The sequence below is a fragment of the Aspergillus brasiliensis genome (genome assembly GCF_001889945.1).
Source record: "Aspergillus brasiliensis CBS 101740 unplaced genomic scaffold ASPBRscaffold_20, whole genome shotgun sequence".
NCBI lineage: Eukaryota > Fungi > Ascomycota > Eurotiomycetes > Eurotiales > Aspergillaceae > Aspergillus > Aspergillus brasiliensis.
Genome location: NW_027137461.1, coordinates 1 through 21,722, shown reverse-complemented (window position 1 = coordinate 21,722; position 21,722 = coordinate 1). Strand labels below are relative to the sequence as shown.

The window sequence follows — 21,722 nt, the reverse complement described above, 5'->3', positions numbered from 1 at the left end:
TCGACCGATTTTGATCTCCGTAGTGGTAATGACCGTCAATTTTATCCCTCCCAACTGCCTGAGCAATATGACCAGCGAAGTTGGAAACAGGCAACTCCCACGACTCCCAGCATGTCAGTCGTGCTACACAAAAAAGGCCAAGGTAATGAATTTGATAGTGTAGAAGTGAATCTCATCAATAGAGCTTGGGATCTGACCAAGGGACGGCATTAGTGTGACAACGCTCGTCCAAAATGCTCACCGTGTATGAAAAATGGCCAGGCTTGTTTGACCGTGAGCCTGAATAGCAGTGAGCCAGTTTCGCGCGAGTAAGTCGCCTCCATCTACCTTTAGAAGTAGATACTGACTTTCTTAAGGTATATATACGAATTGGAACAGAAGGTTCTAAGCCTTCAAACAGGAGCTATCGACATAGAACCCTTGACGCATGATACAGAGCATCATTCGCCGGAAGACAGCAGGAATCTAGTGTCCACTTCATATAGCAGCTCAGATCGGATTGTTGAAACCGAGAATGCACACGACACACACGACACAGATACAAGCTTGTCCCCCAATTATACCGAGGGCGCTGGAATTAGGTAGGGGTTCATAGTCCTTTGAAAGCATGGACCGCAAATTGACATCAACCAATAGTTTCATGAGTTTCCTATTCACCGATCCTCGATGGAGGGAGCAAAACCAGAAGCTGTTACACAATTTATCCAAGAGGGCTACAATCCTAGAGACAAGTGTGCAACAGAATCCACTGCCATCAGCCGAAGAGGCCTTGGCTGTGTTTGATAGTTAGTATGCATCTCTGTTGATTAGAGACAACAATAACTATCACGCTGACGACCATAGCTTGGGAGCATCTCATGTTCAGAACCCGTTTCTGCTGCGCCGATACGTGCAAGATCTATACAAAGCACTATTCTCGGAACGGCAGAATGGACATACCAGTGGCAGCCAAGTATCAGAGCACCAGCTATTTCGGGCATTTATGATTCTTGCCATTGGTGCCATCCCACTTTACCGAAATGGCAAGCACCAATACCATCCTTACGGCTATTTCCTTGCTGCCTTAAATCATCTTGAAGCGGGCTTCCTCCTAAGAGGCCTGGAGTCTATCCAAGACCTCTTGCTTGTAAGCAGGTTTGGCATTTACTATCATATTGGTGCGGTATCCCACTCCCCAGAGAGGATATAGAGGACTGACACACGCCACTGCAGGTACCTCTATATGGGAATTGATCCAATTGAGTACCAGAATGTGTATCGAGCAGGGTCTACATAGATGTCGCACTACAAAAAGCCCAGATGGCCATCTGCTAGATGAGCAACTGCGGAGACGGGTATTCTGGCAGTGTTACATGATGGATAGATATACCTCGGTGATGCTGGATCGCCCGCCCGCTATAGCTGACAAAGATATCCAGGTTGGTTTCCCTGTTGACGCAGATGACGAGGAGCTCGACCTTGCGGGTGAGTCTGGTGTATTTGCGGATCTAGATTCTTTCTATCGACTGGGCACAACGCAGCTAGGTGCTAGCCATACGACCGAGACTTCTGTATTCTTACTATGCCTGCGACTGCGCAAGATCACTTCAAAGATCCATACCAAATTCCAACAAAAGACAAAGGAATCGGGCCAGCAGATCATGTCACAAATGGAACTTGCCACAGCCAGCGGAACCATATATTTGGATCTGGATGAGCTACTGAACGAGCTAGAGGGTTGGAGAAGCTCTGCTCCGGTCTTTCCTAACCCGAAATGCCTCTTTGAGAGGCAGGAGTGGTACGATCTGCTCCTGATGCGAGAGCGATTACTTATTATCCGCAAAGCGATTGATCTCGTCCCCAAGCAGAATAATGTACCCCCGCGGGACCTTCTCAACATCTGTCTTGAATATTCTGTGGGGACCATCACTACGTTTTGTGCATTGTTCGACCAAGCGCTTGTGACATACACCCGCAGTTACTTCCAAACCTTGTTCACCGCGGGCTTGTCTGTCATGTTCTGTGTTTCAGTTGTGGAGGACCTTGATTACCATACTATCAAGGACGCTTCTGATGCAGTAAAGAAGGGCGAGAAGACGTTAAAGCTGATGGTTGAGGGATTACCTGATGCAGTCCACTATGTTGCTTTGTATGAAGCATTGCGAGCGGACATTCTGCGCAAAACAAGAAATCAACGACCAGACGCAGTGCATAGCGAGCAACATATCCCATCAAGTTTCGCAAACCAAGGTGGAGACAGCAGACAGTTTCAACTCGACGGTATTATGAATCCTGGAGTCGATGTTCATGGACCAGCCATCCAGCATGACTCGTGGCCCATACTGACGCCTGATGGGACAGCAAACGAGGTACATTCGATACAGATCCAAGACACTGCCATGGAAAACCAGCTATTATCCTGGGATATATTTGGAGACAATATATTCTGGAGTATGGAGGCCGGCATGCTAGGGGAGTACGTGTATGGATCATCCGTCGCTGGTCAATTCCTGAACGACATATAAAGTCACTATAAACATAAAAATCTATATACAAACAACCCTCCCATCTACTCCTTCTCCAACTTCGCATTAATATCTTCATACCTCTGACTCAACTGCCTCATGCCCGCCTGCAACATCGCCCCATCCTGCCCACCCAATGACCACGTCGCCCCCAACCGAAACCACATCTCCAAAAGATCCAACCTTCCTCCAATGCCCCCAATACCCACAGGCTTTCCAACATCCACACAAGCCTTAATAACCCTCCTCACAGCATCCTGATACTCAGCAGTATCATATCCCCCGGGGATCCCCAAATCCGAACAAAGATCATTCGAGCCCACCAAGATTCCATCTACCCCCTCAACCGCCACAATCTCCTCGACTATCTCCACCGCCCCAGGCGTCTCAATCATGGGAATCAACATCGTCTGCTCATTTACCACCGCATTCTGCACCTTCGTAGACACATGTCGGAACCCAAACGCCGGCTGATTATTCGTACAGCCGCGCTTCCCCAGCGGAGCGTACTTCCCATGCTGCACGATCTCTTTCACTTCCTCGACGGACTCCACGTGAGGGATCACCACGGCGGAGGCGCCGGCATCCAGGATGCGGCTGATGTGAAAGTGGGATTTAGAGGGCGAGCGCACAACGGGCGAGATGCCGGCGCAGTGGCAGGCGAGGATTAGTTGCGAGACGGTGCGCATGTCCAGGGCGGAGTGCTCCATGTCGATGAAGATGGCATGGATGGAGGTGGTTTTGCAGAGGAGGGGGAGTTCATTGGTGGTTAGGTATTTGGCTGTAAGCAGGGGGGTTATTTGTCCGGAGAGGATGCGCGTGCGGAAGGGATTGGAAATGTTGGTGGTTTGGGGGTCGGATTGGGTCATTTTGAGGTAGCTTGGTAGAACAGGGGGTTTTAGTCTTCTTTGTTGTGCAATTATTTTTGATGAATGTACTTTGACTTGTCTCTTATATGTTGGCAATTATGAGTCCTTGTGAGGAGTCATTCTGTTGTCTCGACGTAGTCCGGAGAATATCCGCTAGCTGGAAGGTGACTCTGCTGGTGGTCTGCCATGGCATCCGGAACTTGTCCTACATCCCGGAAAATGTCCACTTCACAATATTGAACTAGCCCGTAGCTGCATTTATGAGTCAAGTGTTGAATGAAATAGAGCTCGCTTAGTTGCAGGAAAGGAATGTTGCACATTAATTTATTCTGTACTAAATGCCAATATGTATAATTCTGACGTTATCGATTATTCACAACCCAGTGATACAGACAGACGATACGCATGCCGAACAAATCTATCATCAAGTTATAAAAAAAATATTTAGAATACTCCAGGTGTGATAATAGTACTAGCATAGAATACAAAGCCATATAGCAAATAATTAGATTTAAAATTAAAATATATAACTTTAACCCTCAACTTTCATCTGTAGGACTTATAACTTTTCCTTTTCTTTGAGGGCCACTCTGCTTCACTCTGGAATCTCCTATACCTCCTACTCTGGTCCCGTAAACCCCGTAAGTCCTTATATTTCATTTGATTTCTAAGATAATGTTGTCTTTGTAGACAGATACAAGTAACAAAAAAAGAAATTAAAAAAAAAAAAAAAAAAAGAAGAGATAAAAACATACAACAGGATTACTATAACTGTGCTCACCCAAGACTACTTATGGGCGTCTCACCGCTCTTACCAGTCCTTCAGGGCCTCTTTCAGGGACCTACATATTCTTTATCTAAAGAAAGATCCAAAAGATACATTTCAGCATTTATATACATTATCCCTGCCAGAAAACTCTTTAGTATATAATCTATTACTCCCTAATCTTATCTTTTATTTCACTGCATCTTATTCTTAAGTATATAATAAATATTCTTTAACTATCTATTATCTCTCTTCTAGCTATTACTTCTCAAACTCGATGAAAGGAAGGGTATGTTACTATGATAAGCCTTCTCTTTGCAATTTTGATGCAGTAAAGAGAAAATTGCTAAATGGTTGCATATAGCTGTTCGCAGGGAAGCAGCCGCTTGGTGATGATACTTGGAGGAATCTAAACGTGGCAGATGAGAGAGCTGGACGGGCTGGGATGAATGAAATACGAATGGTACGCGAAGTCTCCTTCAATCATTTATTTATGTGCTAACTTCATTCGCTAAATTCAGGTTATATCTGTGTTTGAGTACTTGGACCAGCAGCTTCTTAACCGTCACCTTGTTGACACATATGGCGAGACTATTTACGAATTGGGTGTGTTCCAGAAAGCAGTCAACAGTGTGTTCGGGCAAAGAGACTTCAGTGCGCCTAATCTGTTCAGAACTTTCATGATAAATTTCATGCGACGAATGGCTCAGTGGGCCTCCAATTGGCTTAATTCGCGTATTGATGAGCTATTTGTCACATGGCAAGCGGTGCAAAATGCAGCTACCCCGGGATCGCACGCATATCAGGTCGCAACAACCTACATGGCTGATCTGATGGAGTTCAGAGAGTTGGTTCGACTAAGAGTGATTTTTGATGAATCAATCTTCGTTTATATGCAGACACCAGGTAGCTAGTTGCTTCAAGTTGGTTTTTAGCTGACAAAAAGGAGGGAAGTGGAGTATTTTCTAATGATATGACTAGAAAAGATGGGCGGAAGGAAGAATACATTTTCTACGGATGATCACACATTTTCAATGTTTATATAATGCTCACTACCTAGTACTATGTACATAAAAATCATCAAGGACACACATGCATCAAATCAATTGTATGGCCATTTGGATTTCTCAAGTCGGGTAATGGCCCAGGAAATTGGCTCCCGCCAAGAGCTTGGGTACAACTTGTTAGCATTGACGTAATGGAAATCCTGCCAAATTTCTTTGAGCGAGAAACCATCAGACATGAATTCGTAGAAACGGTAAAAGATCTGGGTGATGCTGATTTTGAGGCGGCCATCATAGCCATCCTCATCTGGCCGCGACAGAGGCCAGTCCGGATCAATTGCCCATATCCATCCATAGTACATATCTGGGCCATATGTGCCACAAGCTGAAAGGGCCTCGTCTGTCAACAAGAAGAACACATTTTTGAGAACACCGGGCTTTAAGTCACCCCTCTCGCGGCGATCACGAAAGTCTCTGGCTGATTGTTAGAAATGTCTTTAATATTATGTAGGAAAACTCACTGCTGTAAATGGCTGATATTACTCTCATCGGCCTCAAATGGGACAAATTGAGCGAATTTGTGATCGTGTATCTCTTCATATCCCTTGAAACCGAAAGACATCTCAAGGACCTCGGCAAATAGCGCCCTAAACTCATCCAATCTGGCCATTCCTTTCTGATGGTAAAAGACATAGCCCCAGCTCTTATCATCTTCTCGAACGACAATCCTTCGCACCCAGTCTTGCAGATCTGGGAATGGTTCTTGTTTTCGCTTTTCATGCCTTGCCTTCAAGTCATCATACTTTTTCTGAGGAAATACCTCATTCACAGCTTGAACGGCCTGAAGCTCTATTGGTGAAAGAGCTGCTTCTTGTGCCTGTTTCAGCTTATCGTAAAGATCAGGACGCATCTGCAGCCACGCGAATTGATCACCCTTGTCAAGAGTTGGCGTAATGCGGAAATGATCGCGAATCAGACGACATTCCGCGTATGTGAGGGATTGACGGTCCGTAGCTGCCTTTTGAAGCAAGTTTTCAAGTGACATACCCAAGTATTTGGTTGTGTTGGCCTGCATCTCTTCTAAAGGCGGCCATTGCATCAGCTGGTGTTTTTCATCAGGTGAAATTTCCGCTGGATGCTGGATTGCCTTGTCCCAGAGAGGCTCTAATTGAGCAAATTCTTCTAGTGTTTTGGCCATGGTGGGCAGAAAGGGATAGCTTTGCCAACGTCTCCAAAGTTGTTGTTCACGTCCACGGCTGGATTTCCGAGGTTGGTCCTATGAAACCAAAGCGTGGAATATATGCGGATGCGACCGGTCTTTATACCCATGCATGGTTTTCAAGCTATTGGCCCTAGTACAACGTTGGAATACGCGACAAACGCAGGTCTCACAGGGTCCACGGGCGTTTTTGCGGAAACGCCAAGGTTTCCGAAAAATACACAGGAGGGTAATTTACATGAATCTTTACACAACCCGCACGAGATGTATTATATCCGCAGTTCACACTGCGACATACTATCTGCAGTTTATCTCAGATGTTCAACCTTGGAAGCTTAGAATTATCAATGATTCTTCCATCAGTAGCGGTCGAAAATACTTTGGGACGGTCTCCTTTATATCATCGGTGCTACCGTTTAGAGAACCGAGGGTAGAAGCTAGACATAATTGGCTAAATAAGGCCGTCCTCCTTTGGAAAATTCCTGTCGGAAAGCTGAATGTATCTGTCTAAGCCCTGGTAGTTAAATTAAGGCTTCTTGGCTATACAACCAGTCCTTGAATATGAATTTAGCTCTGTAGGGAGGACCTAATAATTTGTTTAAGTGTATCAGCGCTGTCTTTTGTCATGGGTATATATAGGGCTCCAGGAGGCCTTGAGCTCCCAGTCACTCTTTTGACGGCTTTAGCTCTTGAAGTCCTGTCAAGTGGATCGGCTGTTTGGTGAAGGTGGAAGGAATGATGCTGGCCTTAAGTGGGATACACAGGATGCAGGTTCAAAAGAGGACTGGAACCAGCTCCTGGAGGTGAGTCACCGATCAAGACCCAACTGTCAAACCCTAGGATCGCTCCCCTGTCCCAGTTAGCTTAGCCCCGTTGGTATACGTACCATCGAACTACGTCGAGGAGGTATCGACTGATGACTATCTGAGAGACAACTAGGTCGTGGACAAGAGAGGAGAAGTAGGGCCGAATAGTGCCGCGCAGCTATCCGTAAGTGCGGACGAGCGTTCTGTAGCTAAGCTTCCAAACGTATGGCTACTTAAAGACAGTTGTATTGAGCACGAAGAATAGAACTAGCTAAGTACATGAGAGAGTGTCCTTATATATCCTTATCCCCTATGCCGTCGTCATGATATGTTATGCCACCGGTATGTTATCTCATGTCACTGCCATGTCCTGGTCGTAGCGTTGACATAGTTGTAGCTTGGCGGTGACATGCTGTTGTGGTCACGTAATGCATGGCCGTTCTGGGCGTCGTATTGGCAATCGGCAATTGTACCCAATAAGAGTTTGTCGATTGTTCAAGTGCTGCCTTTATCAGTGCTTTCTGCCTGGCGAGTCCACCTCGCTAGTAGCTTAACTAGTAGGGGTCTATGACAGAGTCCTAATAAGACCAGTACAAATGATATGCTTGCAAAAATAGGAATGTTTATAATCATTGTGATATGCATATTTCTAGATAAGATATTTAAGGCTATTTATATTATTCATTACTCATGATTATTAAGTACGGCTGAGCGGACGGGAAGCCCTATTTTCCACACCCTGTGGTTATATGTGCTGATTCTTTCTATCACAGAGAATATATAGTGAGTCATAATAGAAATATACCAAACATTCAAGTGTTATTCAATCCCGCATCCCACCCAAACATGGACTATTCACTATATCCCATTGAAACCAAACCACACTCACAACCTCGCCACCAACCATGTCATCCCCTTATAACAATCCACCATCAGTAAAGCTCTACCTGGCTAAGTAACATACCTCCACCCCGATCCATTTCCCTCCACGTCCGCCCTCTCCAACTCCCTATTCCTTCTCACACACCACCAACGGGTTCCCAAGCACAGCAGCACCGTCAGTCCACACCCAGCAATCAGAATCCCCCCGCCAGTTTCATACCTCGGCTCCTGCGACGTGAGAAAGAAATACGGCGTGAACCAATGCGAGACTGACGACACACAGTTCGCGATGGCCACTAGGGCGGCTCGTTTTGTGCGTGGGCGCGGAACGACGCTTGTTTCCCAGGATATTTGGATCTAGATCATTATCAGTTGGGTTGTGTTAGAAATATTGGGAGAACGTGTGTCAATAAATAAAGAAAAGTGGGATATAGTTAGAGAGGTGCTTACGTTGAGACCAACGAACGGCCCTGTGCAGAGTAAGATGAAGCTAAAGTACCGCGCTCCGATATTCAACGTTGAGATCATGATCACTGTCCCCGCGAGGGTGACGAGGATAGGTCCCACGATGTGCCAGCAGTGTGTGAGGTATCGGCCACAGGACCAGGAGAGGGCTAGAGTGGCGATGTAGGCGATTACCCATGGCGGGGCTTGGACGAGGTATGTTTCGACTTGGGAGAAGTTGAGGGTTGCGACGATCTATATCACTAGAATTAGTATTGCATTAAACATGAAAGTAGAGAGAGGATACACACCGAAGGAAAGAAATCCTTAAACGACTGAGAAATAATAAGCGCAAAATGCATCCCCGAAAATAACCACGTAAACGGGTCCTTGACAGCGAGCCACACTCCCGTCCAGCGACCACCCTCATTATCTTCGTAGGTACCCCCAGCAGAGACACACTGTCTGTACTGTGCCATCTCGGCTTCCTCTTCGCTGAACCACCGTCGACTTGTATTATCGGGGAAGTTGGGGAGGAACCAGAACGCGATCAAAGCCACCAGAATACTGACGATTCCTTCGAGTAAGATAAACCACTGCCACGCGCGGAGATGGGCAATGCCGTCCATATTGGTAAGAATAGCGGCGGCGAGAAGTCCCGAGAATACATTGGAAATGATGTTCCCCGCGTGCCAGATACCCATGCGGAACGGGGATTCTTTCTTCGTGTACCAGGACGAAGTCATGAGGGAGACGGCGGGGATAAAGGGGCCTTCGGTGACCCCGACGAGGAATCTGCAGAGACAAAAGCCCCAGGCGGAGGTGAGGGCCGGCATGCAGATCGTCACGGCAGACCAGGAGAGCATGATGCCGGGGAAGATGATGCTGGGCTTGCCTTTGGCGATGAAGACGCTTGCTGGGACTTGGGAGATGATGTATCCGACGTAGAACAGGGAGATGCCGGCCGACCATTCGGTGTCGGACATGTGGAGGTCGTCTTGCATGCCGGCGAGGCGGGCGTTGGACACGTTGATTCTGTCTAGGTAGCTGTGGATATTTAGCTTGATATCACGAAAATCGAGATGATGAATGAACCTCATGAGCAACATCATTGTCACGCAAGGCAGGAAGTAGTAGTCGAGCTTCTTTAAAACAGCCCTGTTCAAATCTTCGAGCTCGGTGGCTGTCTTCTCGCGAAGGAGAGGAAATTGGGCTAGCGAGTGTTCTGAATATGAGACATCCTCAAGATTCTCCACGACGACTTTGGAGTCCCTGTCGTCTAGGGGATATTCGTCATGTTTGGGTGCCATGGTCTAGTGGAAAGGCGTAGTGGATAAGTGATCAACATCGTCTGGTACTGGCCATACTACCACGCTTATATGCATTACATGGTCCCACCTATCTTCCCCGGATTTACCCTCTGGGGTCGTTGATCCCCCCCATGGGGTCTCCGCACGCAACGGACACATCCGACTTGGCGAAGTTGTCGGACAGGATCCGGAGTTCCTTTCAGGTAATTCGCCTTCCTGCTGGTGCATGATGGGCTGTGACTTCTGATTAGGGTGGTCTAAGCGGTGGATAGTTGACACCATGGGACTAAGAACAACACATGGATTAGGCTTATATCGGTTATTACAGAGAACAAGGTATTATACTGCCATTCACGGGCATAGAGGGTATGTGGGAGACAACTAGTTATGTTTTCTCCGCAGGCATCCAATGCACCGAGATTGGATCATGCTTGCTCCGGATTCTTTCTCCCTTGGACCACAACTGGAACGTGAGGTCTGCGGGTCCAACGACAACCCTCACCTCGAAGGATGTCCGCCAGAAGGCAGGCTTCGAACTGTACCAATGGCGATTCTTCAACTTTCTATCCACGTTGTCGGTCGCGATGTCGAGGTTGCAAACAGTTTGCCAGCCTTCATGGTACAAGCTGCGTGGGAGCTTTTCCGGCAACTCGGTCGACATGACAATCTCAACTTTGTGGATGCCGGCTTCCAAACCGACGTCGGTCCTCAGATGGAATTCTTTTGTGACTCCACTCGGTGGAATTGGCCTCCCCTACTCAAGGTTGCGATGTCAGCGTGAAAATGTGAGAAGTGAGAGGCACATACAAACCTTAACTACGAGCCAGTCAATTTGGTCCAGGGCATACAGACGTTTATCGCGGTTGTCCATCTGGACTCGCTCTCCTATGTGGATGTCGCGGTTGTAAACCTTGTGACATATGATTCCGTAGCTCACCGGAGCGCATCGGAACCCGAATGTCAGAATGCCGCGCTTGAGCTGTTGAATCCGGTCCATGACCAAGCCGTGGACGACAACTAATTGCCTGTGAATTGTAAGCCATCTCACAGTTTATCAGCAGAGATCAGGAGTAACTTACGGTTCATCGGCCATGAGCACCTGCATAGCTCTTGTCTGAGTTGCTTTGCTCGCGCTATTGTATCTCTCCTGGAGGCGCTGTCTCACATATGGCGAGCTTCCCAGGCCACCAGACAGCACCAGGTATTTCTGCAAATATGTTAGCTCAGACGTATAAAGGTAACTCTGCATGCTAAACACACAATATCGTCAGTCGAGCATTGGGCATGCAGTTGCTGGATATGTGTGTCTATGAGCCGGAGTATCCCATCAACTTTCGAGTCGAAGCATTTCTGAATATCTTCCCTTATCGGTGTCAGCGTCTACCACAACAATGTGCTCGACTAGCCTTACCAAGCAATCTGCATCTGGCCATTGAATATCCCCACCTCTGGAAAGTCAAGGTTGGGGTCTAATCCTGGCACATCCAGCTTCAGCCAGGGCGTGACGGTCGCCTCTGTGCCAAAAGCGCATTTATATCGCTGAAACCGTCCGAATGTCATTCTCCACGCTGTCGTATTTGGAGATGAGTTCAAGTGTTGCTGAATCACTTCAAGTCGCTTGCACATGAGACGATGCATTTCTCTGTCAATGAAAACCGAGCCGATAGGGTGTCCTGCATGCTGTTAACCAAGGACGACTTGATCACATGATGGTTTCACTACCTTCGACATGACCTAGTTGAGCCAGTTGCGTAGGCTCACCCTGTGCTGATAGAAGCTTGAGAACATTTACGTCCTACGATCAATGTTGGTGCAACATTCTACAGGTCAGGGAAGCGGTCATGGGGCACGTTACTGTCGTCCCTCCCCCGGAATCGCAAACCAAAATAGTATCATCTTGCTGTACAATGCGTCAGTTCCAGTGTCACATGACTGAACATTCGTATATAATGGTGACTAACTCCATAATGCTCGTTACCTGCGTAAACAGCCGCAGCTTCCGCTTCCGTGAGGCCGATGCAGGCACGATGGTTAGGATTCCGCGCATCAATGACTTGCATTAACAGCCTCCTGATTTCTTCGACCATGCGCACATCCTTCCACGTAGTTGGAACACTGAAAATAAATTCGACACGCTGCATGACGAACTGTGGGATCGTGGTTTCAAAGTACGACACCACGTGCCGATAGATGCACCGAATGTAGTCCTGGAACCACTTCTGGGCTTCGGTCAGGCTGGGGCCTCCGTCCCGCGCATACTGAGGCGCCAGATGAAGCTTGAAGAACTCCTTTATCTCTGCGTCGGAGTTGTCGATATCACATTGGAACCCCCAATGGCTGACAGTTTTGGAATCAGAGCTATACATAATACAGGTGGGCACCTTATTTGCCAGCTCGCCAGGCAACTTCCCTGGCCATCGTTGGATGGTTTTGGGAGGCGGCCATTCTGGTCCGTATGAGTATGCGACACCTAATCAGCAGTAAGCTTTCGTGTCGGCCAACTGCCTTGCAGCAGGCACGACAAATTGTTTAACTGCATGTATACATACCAGTGTGCGTCATACCAAAGTCAACACCGACCACAATGTTCGGATGCCATTCCTCATTCTGGAGCACGCTTTTTGTTGGAGGACCCAGGGCTTCTTTGTCGCTCATGTTGTGACGGTGGGAGGTAGCAGCGTTGGTAGAGGCGCGTGCGAGCGAGACAGAAGCTGGCCTCCAAGCCCCTCAAGTGAATTTCCCGTAGGACTCTAGTGGATGCAACTAAAATGCCCGTTACTCCACCCCGACGAGGCTGTGACCTGCGCGTGGTCTTTAATCCTGGCAAGTCTGGTACCGGGGTGATAGCGCAAACGTTAGCGTGGTACTTATCGCTATTCTGCCTCACCAAACGGTTTATATGATAATATTTGTAATATGCATACAATAGCAACCTTGTTAATTTGATTTGAGCTTAACAAAATTAATCATCGGATGTTTTCAAGACTTCTCCATAGACACTTCTAAGGGGATGTATTTCACAGCTACTTTGGATGCCGATGTTGATCTTTTCGCCATAGCCGCTAACCACTCCTTAGTCTGTATACCCCTGTTGGCAACCTCCAATCTGAATTAGTTCGGCTAGAGCGGACTAGTGCATTAATAAAATGAGCGTTGGAGGACTCTTCCAGGTTTTCAGGCTCATATCCTCTTTTTGTGGGCGTTTCTCCCCTCATTCACAATGGAAGCTTTGATTCAAGCCCGCCAACAGCAAAATGGTGCAACCAGCTATGGTTCATCATCGGTGCCCTTGTATGGCACTACGACCAGCGTGACTTCGCCAACTCTAGCCACTCCAGGCTCCTCAACAGCTCTATCCTCTCAAACCACGTCGGCAACTGTGACAAATTCGTCGTCCAGCACCCCTACCCATACCGCATCCAGCCTACCATCGCACAATAACGGCGTCAGTAAAGGCGCTCTAGCAGGAGCAGTCGTTGGATCCATTGCCGGGACAGCTCTTCTAGCCATCCTGGGTGCTGCACTCTTCTTTCGCTCAAGGAAGAGAATCACACCTCAATCCAGCAGTTCTGGTGACTCCGACCGGGATGCCGTGGAGTTGGTAAAACCGCGGGCCAGAGTTCAAGCATTATCTAGTCCCTCTACTCTTTCTCCAACAGGAGGTCAAACTTCACTCCTGGATTTGCTTCCCTTTATTCCGCAGCCAGCCGACGACCAGACGGTCAGCACACGCATTCAGACACTCTTCGACCACATAGGTCTGCATGTCGACAACTATTACGTGCCGGCGAGATATGAGAGCATATCACCAACCCCGGAGCAAGCTCTTCGCATAGAAAGCTATTCTTCTTCGATCCCCGGCTCCCTGACCACCGCTTTGGGTAGCCGCCGTGCCCGTCGACCTATTTTGAATCATGTCTTGGCTCAAACCATCTTACAAGCTATCCAACCTGGAGGGTCCCTGTATCCTCCGTTTGTTGGGTCTCATGGAGTTGATTCTGGTTCTGCCTCTAATTCGACCCGTGACATATTCGCATGGCGCATGCTGACAGCTCGCCTGCATAGCGAGTACCTGGACTCGACTTCGGCAGCTGCACAAAGGAACATCGAGACACTCGCAGATGCGTTTTCGGAAGCTTTTGCGATATACCGGAATCCCGAACTCTCCGATGCAGATTGCAGGCGTCATTTGGTTAGTGTTGTGAGGGAGGCAGCTCAGCTAAGCGTATGGCTATTCACCCAGCCGTGCTCTTTCGAGTTTAATTGGACTGCGCCTCCCGGCTCTATTGCTGTTCTACCAGCTGTGATGAAGATCAGTGATGAACGGGGAGTAGATCTTCCCGTTTCTCAGAAAGTGGTGGAGGCGACGATCGCTCAGATATGATCGTCACAAGCAGGATGAAGATATAATAACAACTTTTTATAATAGTCCCATGTTCTGAATACTTGAAATCGATCCTCGCCCAAGAGCCAATATCATACGTAATCACCATCTAAACACCATTCCCCTTCGCCTGTCTCCAACGTAATAAATCCCGCATCTCATCCCCAACATCTAATCCCAACCCTCCTCCTGTACCCTTCATCCCCAAACCTGCCTCACCCCCAGCAGCACCACTCCCACAACTAGAGACCTCACCCTCCCCAGACAACTCCTGCACTTCCACCTCCACCTCTCCTAACTCCATCACCCCGTCTCCCCTTCCCACGCTTCCCCCCTCATCACCATTCACCCCCATCAACCTCTCCAACACCACCATCAAACTCGAATAACAAACCATCAACCTCCCCCTCTGCACCTTGGCCCTCTGTCCATCCCTACACACCCACCGCAACTGCGTCCCCAACCCCATTGTCATCCGTTTACTTTTCCTCCTCGCCTCCTTGTTCCCATCACGATATTGTGTATGATTATGTTGATTCCTCACCTCCCTCTCCACACGCACCGGCTCCACCACCACCGCTAAGGCATGTACTGCGTCTGCAGTATCTGCCATTGTAGTCTCGATCCATTTTCGTTCTGAGATGTCGAGAAAGACGGATTTCTGGGTGTAGAGGTGCTCGGCGCGGTGAAGGTGCGTGCGGATGTGGGTGAGGGTTTGGAGGAGTTCGGTGGTTTCGTGGTGGGCGGAGGGGAAGAGGAGAGTGGTCGGTTGGGTTGGTAGTTGGGGAGTGGTGGGTGAGTGGGTTGTGGAGGTAGATGTGGATGTGGATGAGGTAGACATGGCGAGGGTAGGTGTGTTAGACGGATAGGATAGGACTGAAGGTTGTGAGAGGAGGAGGAGTAGGTAAGTAGCTGTAGTGTCCGAGGGTGATTTCCGTGTTTAGGAACTGCTGTTACTACCCTACTAAGGATAGGCATATGGATGTGTGGATACTGGATAGGTTATACATTGGTACGGAAGAAACGGAAGCAAGTCTTACGAGTCATTAGCTGCATAAGTACTCCTCCGTGATTTTGCCGAAATGCGGAATGCCCTATACACCATCGCGAGTAGTGCCTTTGTTAGCGCAGGGATACTGATTGCATTCACCAATAGAAACCACCGTCCTTCATGCATCCTGACTGCGCCGGAAGTTGAAGCATTGGCTAAGAAGCCCGGCTGGATAAGCACCGGACAAGGTTTCTTAGCACAGGTACAGCCGTTCCCCGACTTCTTGTGTCTGATTTGTTGTGTAATATGTGTCAGTGGGGACCCGTGCGGGTACGAAGGATGAGCTAAATGATTGCGTCCACGGTTGTTATCGTTGTTGCGCGACTGCTATTACTCACTTTGGTGTAGCTCAGCCTCGTCCCGAGCGGCCCGTTCTTGATGGATGTTATTTCTGATTGGATAAATCAGGATCAATCCAATGGCGACGCATTTGCCCTTGGATAGGGGTACTTGGCAGCTATGCTACAATACAATATTTTAGTTGTTTTCGATGTTGAATGGAAGAGATTCCCTTATCAGTCAGAAGCTACGTACACAGGTGCTCATACTTAGAATAATGTATCAGCTTTCCTAGCTCCACCAGCTTGGTTGAAGGGATTCATCCCCTACAATGAGGTACCAGGGACCTTCATTTGTTGGCTAATGGGACTTGCCACGTGAGCCAATATCACCCTCTCCGCCTTCACCTCCGCCCTGGTTGTTGCTCAATATGTTTCTCATTTAAAGCCGCTCGCAGTCAAGCTTGAGTCCTGGCGAAAAGACCTTCAGCTTTCACTTTTATATAGATATACAAAGTCGGCTTAATGATAATCAAGTACTCCTCTGCTCTAAGAAATGGCTTGTCTCTGATTAAACCTGATCAGCTTGTCTCACAAGCAGCATTATTCTATTATAAGTGGGCAAGGTGTTCTCAAGCGCTCTCCCATTAATCTAAATTTTATGAAGAAGAGAGGCTCCCATTCTATTAACTAGAGTAATTTTATCCCATGTATATTGTGAGACCTCCGCCTCCCATGCTTCTTACGTGACCCTTAAATCAGCTGTTACATGACCTAACCCGCTCTAATAATTATAAATGGCATTTGCTAGCAAATATCTAAAGAGTAGGAAGATCCTAATAACGAATAAAAAAAATTAAAAAGATAAAAAAAAGATATTAAAAAAAAAGAAAATAACCAGGATTCTAAAGAAAGTTAAATAAATAAACTAAAGAAATATAGAGAAGGAGAAAAAAACTTATTAAATATTTAAATAATTATTTAAATATATAAAGCTACTAGAATCTACTATTATAGTTAGTCTTTTTCTTTTTTTTTCCAGATTTCAAAAATTCTTTATAGTAAATATATAAACTTCTATTAATTATATTATTATAGTTTCTAAATTTTTATATTATTTTTAAAATCTTGCTTTATTCTTTTCTTTTTTTTATAATATTTAATAAAGGAATTCTCTGAAGAAATTTTTTTAAAAAAATTTACTAATTATTAATTTAATAAACTTTTAATAGTACTTCTAAACTATTTAAATAACTAATTAACTGAACTAGTAAATTCTTAAAAAAACTTAATAAGTTGATTTATAATACTTCTGCGCCAAGAATGCTTGGAAACATCGAATTACTTTCACAAAATGGGAATTTTATACGAGAGTAAACTGTCCTTTGAGAAATTAAAAAAAAAGACATGAACCAAGAAAGCAGAACATCATTGGGCAAGGTTCTGTGTTCTGTGTCAAATTGTATACGTTTATCACTCGACAATACTCCGCAATCAGACCTGTGCAGGGAGATGGTAATCATGCTCCACGAATCTTATCAATCATCGACAAAGGATTATCACACTGAGATCCCTGCCAAGCTATATATTGATCGGGTCTAATGATCGTAATCTCCGCTGGATATTTAGTTCGAGCAATTGATGTTGACAGTTGTAACCTCTTCAAAGGCATTCCAACATGACCAGCAGCGGCGAGTATATCCTGGACATCCTCTTCCACAGCTCCCACGTCCAGAAGTGTAAAATCCGTTCCAAGATGATCCAATAAAGGCGACCCATCGGGAAGCCAAAGATGCGGTGCACGATGACCAGGCGATGCATGGGGCCAGAGTGCAGTGCCATCGTATGGTGCGCTCTCCCAATAGTCTCTAATGATAATAGGCGATGTATCATAACGCTGATCTAGTGCAACCCCGATGATGTTCCATTCTGGATAGCTCATTTCATAAGCAAGCTGACCTCTCAAAAATCGTTGCTCTTCACTTGCGTTGGTTTCTAGAGGGGGTAGCTCTTTGAAAACCTCAGCCACCCTTCTCAATGAATGAGAGTTATTCATAGCTGATTGAGAAACTCGTTCTCCGACTGGCCGGCGCTCAATATCGTAAGTCTCCAACAATTTTGGTCCTCCCCAGCCGTCTAAAACCGCGGCAAGCTTCCAAGCAAGATTAACTGCATCTCCGATACCAACGTTCATGTTATGCCCCCCTGTCGGAGGACACAAGTGAGACGCATCGCCAGCAATGAAGAGCCGGCGAGTTTGATATGACACGCTCACACGAGTAGACACCCTATAGGACGATCGGCTGACGACTTCAAGCTTCGCTTTCACCCCTAGGATATCTTGTCCAACTGAGAGAGCTTGATCTTGAGTGAGATCGTGTCCATTAGGAACCATAATGCTGTAGCCCCAATTCTCATCCCCAGGGATGCTGATTATTGACGAGGCGCGAGAATTCAGAACCAGGAGCATTCCCAGGGTGTCGTGAGCGGGCGAGCTGATCATATCACTGATTCTATGACCTTCTGATCGCACCACATAGCTCAATGTTTGTCCAATGGGACCGACGCCTTTTTGTTTGATCCCTGCCGATTTTCGGATCAGGCTACCCGGACCGTCACACCCAATGGTATAGTCCGAATTAATACAATGAATACTGCCATCAGGAGACTGGGCCTCAACCGTGACATGCTTGTCATCCTGTCGGACCGATACTGCTTCCCAACCTCGGAAAATACATACCCCCAATTCAATGGCACGATTTTGCAGAACGCGCATGGTGATAGGCTGGGGCACACTGAGTGACGGTTCTGCGGCTAGATCTCGCGACTCTTCCACATCCCTGCCATACTGAAGTGGATAGGCGCCAAGTGGCCTTTCCACAATGGATTCTGTGACAACCAGCTGCTGCTTGGGATTTGGTGGCTGCCAGGCCCACTTGCGTAATTCATCACTGACGCCCCAGCGACGGTAGTGCTCCAAAGTCCGGAGGTCATTTGAGCGGCCCTTTGGATGTCCATCGACAATCTCGAGATCTTTTTCTATGACTGCAACCTCGATACCATGCAATCGCAGTTCAATGGCTAGAGAAAGACCAACGGGGCCAGCACCCACGACCAGTACAGGGATCGACTCTGGGATGAGCTTTGTTGTACTAATCACTGTCATGTCAGAGTTCGAACGGAGCTTAAATTGTGTTTAGAAAGGATGGGCGACAGCTAGGAGATGTTATACTTTGGTTACACTGGCTAAAACCTCCGGTATCCTCATTATCCCCGCATATCACGCAATTACGCTCAGGCAATACTGTCGCACCCCAAATTTTGGAATTCCCAATAAAACTTCAATTGGACGTTTTAGGTGATTTACCCAAAAGCTATGCGAACATATCATTCAGCAGATATCCCGAAACGCATTCGGAAATACATTCAGAAACAGACGAAGCTGAACCATCAATGCTGGGCTTTTTTGGTGGCACTTGTTTCAAATTTTTGAGGTGCCACTGTATGCAACCCTTTTTAGCTCATTTTTTACAGCCATCCGTCAGCTGGAGCAAAGAGTTCCCTGAGGCCGTTGTAACATCCCCCCGGAAGAGAAAAGTGGCATATTATGCTGAGGGAATTGAAGGAGGCCCCAGTTAAGTATATTTCAGAAACGAGAATAGTTATCATGTAATCCTTCTACTACAGAAAGTAAATTCAAAGTAGAAATTTTAAAAACATACGCCTATATCCTCACCGATTGACAACAGTTCTATCAAAGCCACCGTCTCATTTGTTAAGGAGTTGACTATATCCACGCTTCTACACCGTCCTTTTTCCGCGACTCTCGAACGGAAGCAAGAGACTCGTGATGATCAAACCCCCATACAGCCCAGCGCACACCCACAGGGGTGCGACTGTGTTCACATTGGCGTAACTCCCAACAAGCACGCCTATTACCCCCCCGACCCGATTGAGCACCACACAAATAGCATATCCAGTCGCACGGTGAGCAGCGGGTAGGATTTCAGGAGTATATGCATAAATAGTGCCATAGTATATATTGGATGCAGCGCTAATAGCAGCCGAAACCCCCACGTTCTGTGCTGGGGTCTTGATCTGCGTATAGCCCAGTTGGAGCGCAGTGGTAAAGGCTGCGCCGATGGCCAGCGTTCCTCTGCGGCCAAACCAGCGTGTTTGAACTAGAAACCCGGCAATTACGGGACCAACAAGCCCGGCGACTTGGTTGATCGCATAATTTCTCCAGGTAGTATAGTTCGAGTCATCGCCGGTCTGTGCGCCCTGCGATTTGAGATAGAATGGCAGGAAAAGACCGTAGAGTGGCGAGACCGTTCCAATGAGTAGCCAGTTTATAATAATTACTACAGTGGAGTAGCCAAGCCGGCGCGTACTGAATAGGCCAGAGAAATGACTGACTAGCCGAACCTTTGACCAAGCTGACTTTTCTGTGTTTATAACTTGTCCCTGCGATTTAAGCTGTTCGAAGGTAAGCTTGAAGGATCGGTTGTACTTGTCGGACAGGCCCACGAGAATCTGATAGACTTTATCGTCGCGGTTCTGGCTGATCAGCCATTTCGGCGTATGCACCATCCGAATGAATAAAACTCGAATAATACTCATGACTATCACGAGGCCACCGCAGGTAAAATGGAGGTACCGCCATCCCATGTTCTGCGCCCGGTGACATGTTTCCATCGTGGCATCGGGATCACAGCTGAAATTGCTCATAAACGCCCACGCCAATAGGCCGGCGATCGTATATCCCACCGCCCACCACAATGCCATGGCAGTCACAAGCCATGAATAGGCTACTGGAAGAAACTCCAGGAAGTTTGTTGCATCAAGGATGTAATTTCCGCCAGCTCCAGCTGAGTAAATGGCAACCCTAGTTAGTGTTAGTAGTTTGCATCATCTCTCGCGGCGGAACGGGGCGCGAATCACATAGCGCAGAAGGATACGTAACTGGGCATCGCACCGGCAATCAGAACGAATATTGCACTGACAAATAAACTGGTATTGAATGCAAGCTTGCGACCAATTACATCCGCAGAGAAACCCCAGATAGCAGCACCCACAAGCAACCCGACTTGGGATGCCAGTGAGACGCCTTGTAATTTCTCATCGGCACTTCGGTATTCCTGATCCACAGCAACCTGCGAGATATTTTGGCAAACTACCAGGAGCTGTCCCGCCAAATTAGATAAATTCGTTAGAACACTAACTCTGGCTAATACTCACAGAATCCACGGCGTATCCAAATCCGTTCAGGAAAAACAACCTCCAATGAAACGGAGTCATACCAATCTCATCAATGGCAGCGTTTACCAAAGCCATTTTTCTTGCAAGAACTGAATCAATCTGAGATAGATTGATCAATTCCCCCTTTAGGTCGATCGGGCTATCCAAGTCATGATGCGTTTGGCCATCGCTACTGCTCGCGGTAGCTGTGTCGACTTCTGGAGCTTTGTCCGAATTTGCCATGATGATAGTTGATGGATCCTGGAAGACACGGGGTTTGGGTTGTTCGCTTTTGTTGTCAAAGGAGGCATATTCCGTGCTGAGCCCGGAAATGGCGTCATGCATGTCGCGACGGGTCCATCAAATTGATAAGAACCCAGCGTAGTGTTAGACTATGAAGAGAATGGTCTCGAACCCTATATTCAGCTTTGGAGCAATTAGATGTCCTGTTTATAAATACCGTAAAGCGTCGTAATGAGGAGTGAGGTCAAAGCGATAGGGTTTGTGTTTGTGTCTGAAATGGACCGTTCGCTTGCTTCGGTCGCCTACAACGAGACAATACAGTGGTAAAATCACGACTTCGCTTATGAAAGGATGTAATTATCGCACGATGCTTTGACTCGTCACTATACATAATAGGGCGCTGGCATAAGATACCGAAAGTTGTAGTCGGTTGTACAACCATTTCTAATAGCTGCTAATTAAAGTATATAGTGGGCATTCTGTTATGTTGCATATAATATATTATAATTAAATTAATTAGTATGGTTGGAATCCTGTGTGATTATATTATAGTCAAGATCTATAAATTATAAGATTATTGATAGTATCTTGCTACTGTTCAGTCTGTTCTAATAGTTGTATAAGATTATAATCTTTATTCTACTGATTAATCTTCTAAGGATTAGTCTACTATGTAGATATAGACTATCTTTGTTAATTCTAGATGAATCTATAGTGTTTCGTG

General features: G+C 46.9%; 11 protein-coding genes across 11 annotated transcripts; 3 read left to right on the top strand and 8 right to left on the bottom strand.

Annotated features, from left to right (window-relative positions):
* Positions 1-233: 233 nt before the first annotated feature.
* ASPBRDRAFT_59600 (fungal specific transcription factor domain-containing protein) lies at positions 234-2,504 on the top strand (the record flags this gene model as incomplete). Its single annotated transcript, XM_067628082.1, has 6 exons — positions 234-273; positions 295-308; positions 382-581; positions 637-789; positions 844-1,157; positions 1,213-2,504. The coding sequence occupies 6 exons, from the start codon at positions 234-236 to the stop codon at positions 2,502-2,504; spliced, it is 2,013 nt and encodes a 670-aa protein (XP_067473730.1).
* Positions 2,453-3,462, bottom strand: ASPBRDRAFT_48769 (HpcH/HpaI aldolase family protein). The gene has a single exon (XM_067626159.1). It carries the CDS (start codon positions 3,371-3,373, stop codon positions 2,549-2,551), a length of 825 nt encoding a protein of 274 aa, XP_067473729.1. The 5' UTR covers positions 3,374-3,462; the 3' UTR covers positions 2,453-2,548.
* Positions 3,463-3,795: 333 nt separating this feature from the next.
* On the bottom strand, positions 3,796-4,173 carry ASPBRDRAFT_417666 (uncharacterized protein). Its single transcript, XM_067624652.1, has one exon. The coding sequence runs from the start codon at positions 4,124-4,126 to the stop codon at positions 3,920-3,922; it is 207 nt and encodes a 68-aa protein (XP_067473728.1). The 5' UTR covers positions 4,127-4,173; the 3' UTR covers positions 3,796-3,919.
* Positions 4,174-4,416: 243 nt separating this feature from the next.
* ASPBRDRAFT_665485 (uncharacterized protein) lies at positions 4,417-5,053 on the top strand (the record flags this gene model as incomplete). Its single annotated transcript, XM_067628731.1, has 3 exons — positions 4,417-4,428; positions 4,504-4,602; positions 4,661-5,053. The coding sequence occupies 3 exons, from the start codon at positions 4,417-4,419 to the stop codon at positions 5,051-5,053; spliced, it is 504 nt and encodes a 167-aa protein (XP_067473727.1).
* Positions 5,054-5,150: 97 nt separating this feature from the next.
* On the bottom strand, positions 5,151-6,412 carry ASPBRDRAFT_188273 (uncharacterized protein). Its single transcript, XM_067620124.1, has 2 exons — positions 5,665-6,412; positions 5,151-5,617 (listed from the first exon to the last, which is right to left on the bottom strand). Exons 1-2 carry the CDS (start codon positions 6,339-6,341, stop codon positions 5,242-5,244), a joined length of 1,053 nt encoding a protein of 350 aa, XP_067473726.1. The 5' UTR covers positions 6,342-6,412; the 3' UTR covers positions 5,151-5,241.
* Positions 6,413-8,119: 1,707 nt separating this feature from the next.
* On the bottom strand, positions 8,120-9,804 carry ASPBRDRAFT_59597 (uncharacterized protein; the record flags this gene model as incomplete). The annotated part of the gene is made up of 4 exons (XM_067628081.1): positions 8,120-8,407; positions 8,501-8,749; positions 8,806-9,541; positions 9,590-9,804. 4 exons carry the CDS (start codon positions 9,802-9,804, stop codon positions 8,120-8,122), a joined length of 1,488 nt encoding a protein of 495 aa, XP_067473725.1.
* Positions 9,805-10,189: 385 nt separating this feature from the next.
* Positions 10,190-12,459, bottom strand: ASPBRDRAFT_59596 (Hsp70 family protein; the record flags this gene model as incomplete). The annotated part of the gene is made up of 9 exons (XM_067628080.1): positions 10,190-10,558; positions 10,616-10,829; positions 10,884-11,011; positions 11,065-11,167; positions 11,216-11,477; positions 11,527-11,599; positions 11,660-11,700; positions 11,762-12,274; positions 12,354-12,459. The coding sequence occupies 9 exons, from the start codon at positions 12,457-12,459 to the stop codon at positions 10,190-10,192; spliced, it is 1,809 nt and encodes a 602-aa protein (XP_067473724.1).
* Positions 12,460-13,024: 565 nt separating this feature from the next.
* Positions 13,025-14,188, top strand: ASPBRDRAFT_34920 (uncharacterized protein; the record flags this gene model as incomplete). The annotated part of the gene is made up of 1 exon (XM_067623287.1): positions 13,025-14,188. The coding sequence occupies one exon, from the start codon at positions 13,025-13,027 to the stop codon at positions 14,186-14,188; it is 1,164 nt and encodes a 387-aa protein (XP_067473723.1).
* Positions 14,189-14,242: 54 nt separating this feature from the next.
* ASPBRDRAFT_417493 (uncharacterized protein) lies at positions 14,243-15,450 on the bottom strand. Its single transcript, XM_067624646.1, has 2 exons — positions 15,229-15,450; positions 14,243-15,181 (listed from the first exon to the last, which is right to left on the bottom strand). Exon 2 carries the CDS (start codon positions 15,027-15,029, stop codon positions 14,298-14,300), a length of 732 nt encoding a protein of 243 aa, XP_067473722.1. The 5' UTR covers positions 15,030-15,181; positions 15,229-15,450; the 3' UTR covers positions 14,243-14,297.
* A 1,379-nt stretch (positions 15,451-16,829) lies between these two features.
* Positions 16,830-18,721, bottom strand: ASPBRDRAFT_48763 (uncharacterized protein). The gene has a single exon (XM_067626157.1). It carries the CDS (start codon positions 18,681-18,683, stop codon positions 17,037-17,039), a length of 1,647 nt encoding a protein of 548 aa, XP_067473721.1. The 5' UTR covers positions 18,684-18,721; the 3' UTR covers positions 16,830-17,036.
* Positions 18,722-19,237: 516 nt separating this feature from the next.
* On the bottom strand, positions 19,238-21,011 carry ASPBRDRAFT_188263 (uncharacterized protein). The gene is made up of 3 exons (XM_067620123.1): positions 20,756-21,011; positions 20,459-20,700; positions 19,238-20,402 (listed from the first exon to the last, which is right to left on the bottom strand). Exons 1-3 carry the CDS (start codon positions 20,996-20,998, stop codon positions 19,319-19,321), a joined length of 1,569 nt encoding a protein of 522 aa, XP_067473720.1. The 5' UTR covers positions 20,999-21,011; the 3' UTR covers positions 19,238-19,318.
* Positions 21,012-21,722: the final 711 nt, after the last annotated feature.